Source organism: Diorhabda carinulata, chromosome 2 (assembly GCF_026250575.1).
Source record: "Diorhabda carinulata isolate Delta chromosome 2, icDioCari1.1, whole genome shotgun sequence".
NCBI lineage: Eukaryota > Metazoa > Arthropoda > Insecta > Coleoptera > Chrysomelidae > Diorhabda > Diorhabda carinulata.
Genome location: NC_079461.1, coordinates 34,422,326 through 34,434,425, shown reverse-complemented (window position 1 = coordinate 34,434,425; position 12,100 = coordinate 34,422,326). Strand labels below are relative to the sequence as shown.

Sequence of the window (12,100 nt, the reverse complement as noted above, 5' to 3'; positions counted from 1 at the left end):
TACTGTTTAATATTATTCATAGACCTGAATATACTATTAAAAAATGTTGGCATCTACTTGGTATCTGGACGAACTTATAAAAAGTTTTCAAACATTAAAATATTCTTTCTAAGCATTTTTCAATTAATAGGTAGTAAAAAATTTGTTTTTACTCACCGTGAACTGTTTTTCTCCCGAAGGGCCTATCGTTGGTATCCTACTATTATGAAGTTCCCTGTCATTGTCCCATTTCCATCTATTTTCCATTTTTACTGGGCTGATTACAGTAGTAGTGACATTGGAGTCCGGTCGTAGTTCGGTTGCTTTCATTTCTTGTTCGCACAAACTTCCAGGAGACCAAATACGACCCTTAAGGGATAAATTAAGAGGTACTTCTTGATCTGTAATAAGTAATTTTCAATTAAATATTCGTATTTTTTCATAACGACGATTAAAGCAAAAAAAGAACTGGTTTCGTCATTCCCACGTGCTCAAATAAACTCCAAATCTAATCAAACCTATATTAAGTGTTTAGGTTTTGTTGAATCTAGCTACAAAGTATTTGTTTTCGTTTCAGTTGCAATTTTTTCGCAGTAACTAGTACGCAAAAAAATTTATAAACGTATGTAATGACTTTCGGAAAAACACATAGCCATTAGTTGACGCAAATTTTGATATTTCTTATCACGTCGAAAGTATTTGTTTTAAAACAAAATAAAAACAAAACCTTTTCCTGGAGTTTCAGTGATTATTAAGTGCAGTCTATTCATAAATAATTCTAATCGGTAAAGTTCTATATTAAGGTACTAATTACTTAGATAATAAAAAGCTCCGTTAAAAACAACAACAAAAATTACACAAAAATAATGAGAACAATGCAATTATTAATAAATAATAAGGCTAGAGTTTAGTCACCACAAATCACATCTTTATCAAATCTCCACCTCATCTTCTTTAATAAAATGCAAATTCAACATAAAAAATACTTTTTCAGCACAACCAACCATCATTGACGGTTTTTAAACTCGACTGTACATGCTAAACCGTCTTTAACAGGAGATAACACTAGAAAATATTGGAAAAACCATAAATATCGTGATTAAAAATACAAAATGTAATTGAAGGAGGAATGGAAGGGCACTTGCTTAACTTTCAAATCCCTTGTATAACGGGTTGGTGATATCTGACCCCATAGAGGAAAGTTCCAAGGGCACAAGCTTGGCCCAACTATGTAGAACTCTGAGCCAAGCTTGGAAACTTGTGAGTATTTCAATTCAAAAATCAGCTCGAAATTTGGTCAGGAAATTATAATTTTTCATATCCGCCACTGCGAGATAGATTATCCACCAAAAATTGCAAGGTGGATCCCATTAAACCTTCATAATAATTTTTCTTGTCAAACAAGTTTAGTAATTTGGACCACGCTAAGAATTGAGACTCTTAAACTAAATTCCCCAACTCATCAACTCTTGCGACTGTAGTTTTGTATGATAAACTGATCTTTAAAAATTCCAAGTATTTTTTCAGGCCAAATTTGTAAAAGAAAAACTGTTAGACTTGTTTCTATATTTGAACCTTGCTTTTACGTGTGCCGAGCACTCATCGATGACATGATTTGGAGTATATACCCTCTCCATACCACCATATCAACATTTACAATACCTAACGCATCCTCCATCTTTCTCACCAGGTGCTAAAGGGACAGCTAATGGTCACTTATGCCACAGAAACCGTGTATCTCACGAAAAAAGAATATTCAAAAGGAAAACGCCAATATTAGAGTCAAATACAAGAGATGAAAATAAATTTGGAAGACTGGGGAATAAGAAACTAGATGAAGATTATGAAAATACAAAATATAGTTGAATTTATAAAATCCCAGATATTAAAATGGTACAGTCAACTAAAGAGACGGCATCCGGAGTCTATGATAAAAAACAGTGAACAATTGGACACCAATACGGAGTTGATTAAGAATGAGATGTTTGTGAGATACGAAATTAACAATAGGAAAGAATGGACAAGAAGATAAACGCCACAAAAACAGATGCGGACCATAAGTGGCAATGCGAAGCGACTCGCAGCAACCGAAGCGGTTTGCGCAAATAACGCAGAAGCGATTTAATTCTTAGTTTAGCACAAAGTAAATAGACAATAAGTTGGTAGAAAAACCGCGAGCTTTTTTTAGTTTCCCTTCAGTCTCTGAAGACGATAACTTGATTATCGAAACGCGCGTCAGACAGTGTCACTTGTTTTATAATTTTTCTATTCCATTCAATCTACTGAATAACTTTCTTTGCTGCTCAACCAACTTACCTCTTTTAAAGATATCAGTAAATCTAGGATCCAGCGTTGTCTTATCGGGACTTCTTGAATCGGAGGAAGTTTCGAACGGTAAGATGGATTGTTTAATTTTTTCAGCGAATCGCGGATCTAACGAAGCGTTTTTCGGACTTAGAGCTTCAGATGGGGGATATGGGAGAATAACTGTTGGGTGCCACATGTAACCGGGAAAAGGAGAATTCACAAACTGGTTTATAGTGTTCGCGTACATCAGTGCTCGCATTTCTGAAACAAATCAATAATATTGAGTGGGTTTTGCGAAAAGGGGCGGCACGAAATTGATTGGTGAATGATAATATTCAAAGTGATACTTGAAACAAACTACGAGGCATATTTTTTGAGTAAGTACCGTTTCGCGATTCCGCCGCCGCAACCCCAAGGTCGGCGTTCCGAACATGCGCGCTGGTTACCTACATCTCTTGTCTACGCACTGACGCCATTACAGTCTGATTCTTCATTGTGTACGTTGTTTACTGAGTGTTTGAGATGCTTTCGACAATCGTGAGACCCGCTGATTGTGAAGTACGATTTCTTAGTGCTTAGTGAGATCTGTCAAGTTTCGCATTGTGACCGAGAACTTGGAATATCGGAAAATGTGTTTACGTTGGGTTCCAAAAATGTTGACGGATTTGCACAAAACCCAACGTTTAGGCAGTGCATTGACTTTCCTTGAACGGTACCACAATGAAGGTGAAGATTTTTTAGACCAAATTGTTACTGGTGACGAAACATGGGTGGCCTACGTCACACCAGAATCGAAACAACAATCCATGGAATGGCGACATTCATCATCGAACAATCTGCATCGTGCAATCCAGAACAAAAGACGTGGCAAGTTGAGTAAGGGTATCGTTGTGCTGAATGACAATTCCCGTCCACATGTGGCTAATCGGACCAAAGATCTCATCAAATCCTTTCAATAGAAAACTCTAGGTCATCCTTCCTACAGCCCTGATCTGGCGCCCAGCGACTACCATTTGTTCCTGCACTTGAAGAAACACCTGGGCGGTCAGCGTCTTCAAGACCACAACGAAGTCAAAACAGTTGTGATACAGTGGTTAACAAGAAGTCAGGCGGCAGAATTTTATGAGGAGGGTTTTCAAAAAGTGTTGTAACGTTATGACAAGTGCCTCAATATTCACGCAAATTATGTAGAAAAGTAGATTAAGGTACAGGCTTTCATGTAAAAAAAAAAATCATTGCGATATCTTTGCACTTCTTTTTTTAATTCCAAAACGGTACTTACTTAAAAAATATGCCTCGTTTTTCACGAAATACAGATGTTTTGAAAGATATCAACCGATAAGTGTTAATCTGTACTTCTCGATACTGTTAACAAATCAGTTTATTCGTAGTTATGTCTAACATAAGATCTATTAGCGCGGGAATCAGCTATTTATTTATTTTGATTATTTCTTTAAATTGTTATGAATCACGTAATTAAAAACGATACAGATAAAAGTATGCAATAAACTAACGAACTTTTATTTTAATTGATTTAACGAAAACAACTGAAAACAGTCTGAATTTTTTAATTAAAAGAGCCTTACAACAAAATAAACAGAATCTGGTGCAATAAATTATGAAATTGCAATAATATAAAATCTAACAAGGAAATATTCAGATTCGCTTTCACATTTTTGTCACAATAATAATAATTTATTGAAATAAATATATGACAATGAATGTTTATCTTGTAAACTGAAAGACTTATTCAGCATTGTCTGTCAAGAGGTTTATACTTATTCACCAAAGTGAAATCCACATCAAAAGGAACTGAATTTGAGTCCTTCGAATCTGTTCAAGAGGAAGTTAGACACGTAGTGAGTGAGTTGGTGGAGAAGACCTCCAGTTTCAAACCACGGAAAGTTCGCATGGAGTATTGTGGGGGCAGCGGATTTAAAAAACAAATCGAGTATAAATATACAGTGTGTCGCTTTTCGTATAAAGATATCTGTCCGTCTTATCAACTCACTACTTTTTGAAAAGATCTTCCAAGCGATTGTTACATTGTGGAATTGTTTACAAAAAAAAGTAGAATAACAAAGTACATATTACGAAAAACAAATATAGAAAACTATTTAAAGAAAATGCTAACTCGCTACAAATAAACAAATGGTTTTACAAATTACTGCACATTTCATTACTAACTATGTTTTTCAAAAAAAAATACATGACGTTTCTGTTATTTGTTATGATTAAATATTAATTGATGAAAGGACTTTTTTAACTGACATAATTAACGTATTTCTTTAACCTATGCACATTTTCTAAATTCTATATTTATCTCTCAATTATTAAGTCTCAATTTAATACCGTTTGTCACATTTTTTAATCAATATTCGATTCTTACACTTTTAATTAATGATTTTGACATTCTCAAGTCAATTGCATGAAAAAAAAAACTAATAAAATAAAACGATCGATTGGATTTTTACTACTTTAGAGATCTGCAATCTGTCTAGCAAGGTTTTTGATTGTTCAATTTGTTGCTGACATTCATTAAATACCTAATTATATATCGACATAAACTCTAATCTAGAATTGTGAACAATAAGACTGTAAGTTTCGAATTATTATTGTTATAAAATCACTTAGAAACAAAAGTTTAAGCTTGTGTTGTTCTCAATTAACTTCGTGTAGAATTATATTGTTGAAAACAGCTTAAGACTTGATTCTAAAGCCTCTAAAAGATCGGTGGAGCTGCTGGTGTTGGTTCACACGGTTCATTTAGAATGATTTTGTGAAACAGCACTTATTTGTCTAATGCTAGTTTGGATTCACGATCAACAAGCAATTTGCTATAGTTCAATCCCAACTTATTCAAGCTTAGTTTTTTTTAAAAACATCATATTCTTCAGGATTTGGCCTCTGCAGTATCTCAGGACAGTAGAGACAAATTGGTCAGCACTACGAGTAGTTGCATCAGGTGTTTTCTATTGATCTGAACCTTAAAATTAAGAATTAATCCTCATATCCAACTAAGGAATCAAACTTCTTTCGCTTCCCAGTAAATTCATGGGTATCAAGTCAGTTGATACCGTTAGAAATGCATTGTAGATTCTAACGGGTAGTTTTCGTTAAATTATCATAAATAGATGTCATTTTATGGGGTTATTTTATCCCGCAGTTAGGTTAGTATAAGAAGATAATACAGCTCTTGATCTGCAGAATATTTCCTTGGAGAACCACAGATCTAGTGTTTCCATTAAATACGTTCTAAAGAACTAATAGTAGGGATGAGGAAAAAATATGTAAGTTTGATTTATAAACGTTATAAAAGGCTTGAAATTTGTCCGCAGAAAATATCTTTTGGTGTTCAAATGGTTATTGGTTTGGTTGAGGATAATTTTCCTATCCAATATTATTTTATTTAGTTTCTTTTGTAGAAACTACGTAGAAGGTTTGAAGATCTATGAGACATGTTTTCGGAGATAAGAAACTGATTACTACTCAGTACCGCATTGAAAATAAACTTAAACAGTTTAGGCATCATTTGGTTCCGGAAATAAGGTCTTACTTGGTTGCTTTTTTCATGGAGATCTAAGTCATTTAACCAGTTCTGGTATTAGAAGGGAAATTTTCCTGGTTTTTCATTAAAAACTTCTTTATAGATTTTGTTCCAATGTTTATTCTGGTGATTTGTTTACATTACACATTTATTCATACTCAAAACTTTTACTACTGAATATTTGTTATAATTTTTATGTTGATATCATTTTCTAAACTCGATGCCTCATACAGGAACAAAAATGGATGTATTGGGATCACTCACCGCATAATTTCAAATGGTTTTCGTTAATATTTGTTTCTTTGGGATGAACTAGTGAGAAGGCGCTGTGCCTCGAATTCGTTATCGGCGATATCGGTGACGACGGACTTACACTTCTGGAGGAAATTCTTGCATTCGGACTACTCGCAGGACTAGAAGGTGATTGAGGTGGAGTTTCACCGTGTATATTGTAATGTGGAAGCGATACACAGCGTGGCATTCTGAAAGTAAACAAACATTTTTAACTTATGCTCCCAAATTTTCAATTTCAAAATGAAAGTGACATCATCTAAACCTATTCATACGATATATGGAGTAGTTTGTACCGGGTGTCCCAATAAGGGAACCGTTCATAGTACAGCTTCGGAAAAAAAAATTTATAACAAAAATGACCTCGAGGAAAACCTGGAAATTATTTACAGAGTTGTAGGTCCACCGCCAGAGGGCGTAATTAAATACCAAAAATTATAAAATGAACAATTTACAAATTTTACCGAATTAAGATGCATTTAAACTATGATTATCGTATTCTTCAAGAAATTCAGCGTATTTTTGATCCACAAGTTTGAGTCTATCTCTTCAAATAAGTGGTGGGGGGAAGCGGGAACTTTATTATGAAAAAACGCCTGTAACTCCAGTTCTACTCAACCTATCTAGGCAAACTTAGTTTTTTTGAAGAGAGCTCCTTTCGAACAATGTAAGAGTTATAATTTCGAAACAACCTAATGAGTAACGTATACGCTAGAGGGCGTTATTTATTTATTTTTTTAAATCTACCCATCCTTGAAAAATGTTGAATAGAAACATGCAGTTTTAATTAAGGAATATGAAAGTAGATCAAATTAGCAAGAGAATAGTGAAAACCGCATGTCGATATCTTTTTCGTATTACGAGATATCTTAAGAAATGTGTAAATATTAAGCATTTTCCTTTAAACATAAATTACTCCGGGTTGACTGAACGGATTTTAACATTTTTCGGCTCCTCAAAATTGTCTTTGCTTGTTCTATTAATAATAGTTCCAATTACTATGTCAATATTACCGGGAAACTGCGTTATGGAAGTAAAACTGTTCTCGATATATTGGCCGAGAGCCAATCTTATTGTGACACCCGGTACATTGAAAAAAGTTGCTATAGAAATTCGAATAGGTGGGAAAAATCAAAAAAACATAAGAAACTATTTCCAAATCAGTTAATTTGTGTGATTTATAGTCGCAACGCGAATACATTGAATGGAATATCAAATAATTTTCGTGTGCTACACCCCAATTTACGTTACGTATATAGAAACAATTAGGGTGACAATCTCTGTGATCAATAGACAAAATCATCGCCCATCGCGTGATTCCTACCTATGCAAACCCAAACAGTGTTACCGCTCATGATCCTCCCGACCCTTCCGTCTAACCCCTGGACATCAATTTATTCATTTTGGACATTAGTTTATACATTCAAATAAAGGATGTATTCAATAATTCAAATTCATTTTATCGGATTTAAATGACGTTAAGGATTAAATTGGAAGATTTTGTAGACTACTGGAATGAAAATTATTTAGTTTCAGCTCTACTTTCATGATTCCAAAGGAAATATAGTAACAGTCGTTTTTATTTACAAATCTTTATTGTTTCCTCATGCAATTATTGTAGTTCACATCATTTTTTCCGGAAAATTATTGAAAATATATATTTTCTAATAAATTTACTTGAACTCGCGAAGCAGCTTGAGAAACTTGAAGGCTGATGTCTTTTTCATTTTTGCTCTTACAAAAAAAACTGTATACAAAAATTACAGCAAATCTCTAAATGATTTTTGCGAAAACTGATGAAAAATTTGTTCATTTATGCGAAAAGTATAGTGATAATTTCAAATTTCACTTTTGCTACATCGGTTTAAAATTACAATGTTTTATTCAGAACGTGTTATTGGAAGTAGAAATAAATTTTTCAAAATTTCAGGGCAACATTTACATTTAGTATTGACAGATCCATTGTCAACATGAAAATATTAACGCCAACTACTTGTAGTCTTTTTAGACGTAGACATTGTTGAAAAACGAGACTTTTCAATAAAATTCAAAACTTTTTGTGACGAAAAATTTTCGAAATTGTCGTCTGTCACCAATAAATAATGACATATCAACCAAATGTCTGTAAAATAATACAGTTCGTTGACTCCATCTAGTGAATGTTTGATTAAATAAACTAAACTGTTTCAAAATCCCAAAAGATGGCGTTAATGTAATATTATGGCGATAGTATTCTTTGACAGTTCGCGGTACCGGACTTCGGGCCAGAAAATCTATTTTAATATCGGGGGGCAGCAGATGTAAAATCGATAATAATTGATTGAGTGATTATTAAAAAACGGATCATCAATCGACTATTCATAAAAATAATATATTCGAATCGATTTTCACTTTTAAAAAATCGATTCTTAGTTGATTATCTCCAAAATCGATTATTTTTTCACACCCTACCACGAAGTCATGCATGTTGATTTTTTAAGGAAAGGTTCGAAGAAATCTACATCTTTAGAACTGTATAATATCAACGAAAAATGCAAGTTATCATTCGAAACTGGTCCACAACCAAGTGGTTAAAGAATAATTAAAGAATTGGCTGAATTAGATAAAGAATATTAAGTACCATCCATAAGGAGAAAGAAATGTATTCTTTGTGTTCCCTTCAGTAAATGAAATTGCATAAAATCGTGGTTAGATCTTCACCATATCATTACGAACTAAACTAAAGACTTAATACAAACGAAATCGTTGTTTTGTAGACTGTGAATGTTGAGAAACCTGAAAATTCGGAAAAGGCAGTACATGATATAATTAAAGAAGAAGAGATAGTCTGGAAATTCGACAATATTATTATTGAAATAATCGAACAAATCATTGTGGATATTAGTTCCGACAGTACGGAACCAGTCTCGTTATTTAATAACCACACCTCGTATTCATACAAACAAAAAGAAATATTTTAATTATCTAGTAAAAAAAATTGGTACGCCTATGAATTGCGAATGTTTCATCATTTTATTACTCTTTATTACATCTACCTACATAATATGTGAACAGAATCTGTCTCCAATGGGAACAGGTGATATATACAATATGTTTTTTCCCATTTAATCAAAACTATACCATCACATTATTGTTTTGATGTATTGGTGGTAAATAAAATAGGTGGAACACTATTTATTTACGTTTATTACAACATAAATAATGATGTATTAATGTAATCGATTCGGAGCTATTTAGTGAAAAGTTTCTATATCAAATATCGATAATATTATGATTACTGTGCGAGTGTGTGTGTTTGTGTGCCTATACTTCAATATTTTATATCTTACTTCATTCTATGCAGTACCGTAGTTTACTATTTTCTGTCAATTAAAAAATTCACAGGAAGGTTTACAATTAATATAACAAAATTTTCGAAATAAAATACGAATAGAGTAGAGAAATAGATTTTAAAAGTGCTTTTGATTGATTGGTTGAAAACAGAAAATATAAAAGAGGATAAAAGACACAAAAATTAAGAAAAACAGCAACGAAATCAATAGTAATATTACTGGAAATAGCGATTTCAAAAATAGTTTCAAAATCAACCTATTTGGTGATGTAGTAAGTACTTGGAAGTTTAGAAAAACGAAATTGCGTTGGAAACTAATGAAAAAGTATAATAAGAAAAGCTAGAGCCAACAAGAAAATAGTTAAGAGAAAGATAATGGTACACATGGCACTGGCAGGTGAATCAACATCAAAGAATAATTAAGACAAACAACAAAAGTTACAAAAACTCAAACTCAACTTGAGTTGACGCACAACAAGAACGCGAGAAAAAGAAGAAAGCCAAGAAACATTTGACAGATTAGTATAGAAAGATGAGGACGATGTGAGGACTAAATAAAAAGACCAAGAATATAAAAAGAATAGATATATAAATTTCGTAAATTTTAACACCAAAAAAAAAGATAAACACATTTTATGAGAAAAGGCGAGGTAAAGAAATTAACCTAGAAACAAACGTGATGAAAAGACGTAGAAAAAATGGAAGTAAAACAGAAGGCGAATAAAGGAAATGAACTAGAAACAAACGTGAACAAAAGACAGAGAAAAAATGGAAGTAAAACAGAAGGCGAAGAAAGAAAACGAACCTAGAAACAAACGTGATGAAAAGACGTAGAAAAAATGGAAGTAAAACAGAAGGCGAATAAAGGAAACGAACCTAGAAACAAACGTGATCAAAAGACAGAGAAAAAATGGAAGTAAAACAGAAGGCGAAGAAAGAAAACGAACCTAGAAACAAACGTGATGAAAAGACGTAGAAAAAATGGAAGTAAAACAGAAGGCGAATAAAGGAAACGAACCTAGAAACAAACGTGATCAAAAGACAGAGAAAAAATGGAAGTAAAACAGAAGGCGAGGGAAGAAAACGAACCTAGAAACAAACGTGATGAAAAGACGTAGAAAAAATGGAAGTAAAACAGAAGGCGAATAAAGGAAACGAACCTAGAAACAAACGTGATCAAAAGACAGAGAAAAAATGGAAGTAAAACAGAAGGCGAAGAAAGAAAACGAACCTAGAAACAAACGTGATGAAAAGACGTAGAAAAAATGGAAGTAAAACAGAAGGCGAATAAAGGAAACGAACCTAGAAACAAACGTGATCAAAAGACAGAGAAAAAATGGAAGTAAAACAGAAGGCGAAGAAAGAAAACGAACCTAGAAACAAACGTGATGAAAAGACGTAGAAAAAATGGAAGTAAAACAGAAGGCGAATAAAGGAAACGAACCTAGAAACAAACGTGATCAAAAGACAGAGAAAAAATGGAAGTAAAACAGAAGGCGAATAAAGGAAACGAACCTAGAAACAAACGTGATGAAAAGACGTAGAAAAAATGAAAATAAAACAGAAGGCGAGGAAAGGAAATGAACCTAGAAATAAAAGTAATAAGGAGGCAAAGAAAAAAAAGGAAAATAGAACAGAAAACAAACGAAACTGAAGAATAACACAAATTCATGTGAGATAGACACATAATAAGAATACAAAGAGTTATAATTGGAAAAGACGAGGAACAGAAAAACACCGAGAAAGACCAAAGAAAAATTAAGAAATAGAACAAAAAACGTTTAAAAGCACAAATTTCTTTGGGATAGATATATAAGAAGAAGATACAATTAGAAAAAGCGAAAAAGCATAAATGAACCGAGATAAAAAGTGGAAAAAAGAATAATAAAAAATTGAGAAATAAAGTAGAACTTACATGACTAGTTCAGCCTCACATAATAATAATTGTAATATGTTATGAAAATACTTATAGGCAATAATATAATTAGCGAAAAGCGTGGACACACCGAAGAAGGGCTAAAAGGACATGACGATTGCAGAGACAAAATGTTAGATTAAATAGAAATCGAAGCGTATTGAACTAATCTGAGTAAAATCGGTTTAAACAAAACAGCAGACGTGGAAAAGAGATAGGGAAAAATTAAGAAATAGGACAAAAATATAAAGAGAAACGACAGTCATTTGTGTTGAGTACATAATGAGAAAACTAGGAATAGCGATAAGCAGAGGAAGACCTGGAGGAATAAGGTGAAAGACCATATGCGAATTGTAGAAGAATGCTAAAGAAAGAATAAGGGATATTTAAATAAGCAGCTAGAATTAAAGAGAAAGTAGTAATAAAAAGATAAAGCGGATATTTCTGAGGCTAATCATGACACCTACTTCTCACTATGTGAAAGAGACATTTACAAAAAAAAATTAGTTTGAAAGCGCTAACAAAAAACGGAAAAACTGATTGTAAGTAATAATTGAATCATAAAAGTTAGCGGCTCATTTTTTCGAACTATAAACTAAGTAATTGAAACATTTGTCTTCCGTTTTTATAGTAGGTAATGATTTTTATGTAAATTATTGTAACATACATTCATTTCGAAAAATTTCAACTATCCTAAAACGACATTATCTACATCTACCTCTATTTGATA

General features: G+C 32.8%; 1 protein-coding gene across 1 annotated transcript in view; it reads right to left on the bottom strand.

Moving 5' to 3' along the window:
* LOC130904277 (zinc finger protein 568-like) overlaps nucleotides 1-12,100 on the bottom strand; it is a 63,686-nt gene that overhangs the window by 45,910 nt on the left and 5,676 nt on the right. Inside the window, exons 2-4 of the mRNA XM_057816941.1 lie at nucleotides 6,098-6,315; nucleotides 2,296-2,547; nucleotides 157-380 (exon numbers count right to left, since the gene is read on the bottom strand). Coding sequence (XP_057672924.1) covers nucleotides 157-380; nucleotides 2,296-2,547; nucleotides 6,098-6,314 — 693 coding nt within the window. The 5' untranslated portion in view covers nucleotide 6,315. The remainder of the gene's footprint in view (nucleotides 1-156; nucleotides 381-2,295; nucleotides 2,548-6,097; nucleotides 6,316-12,100) is intronic.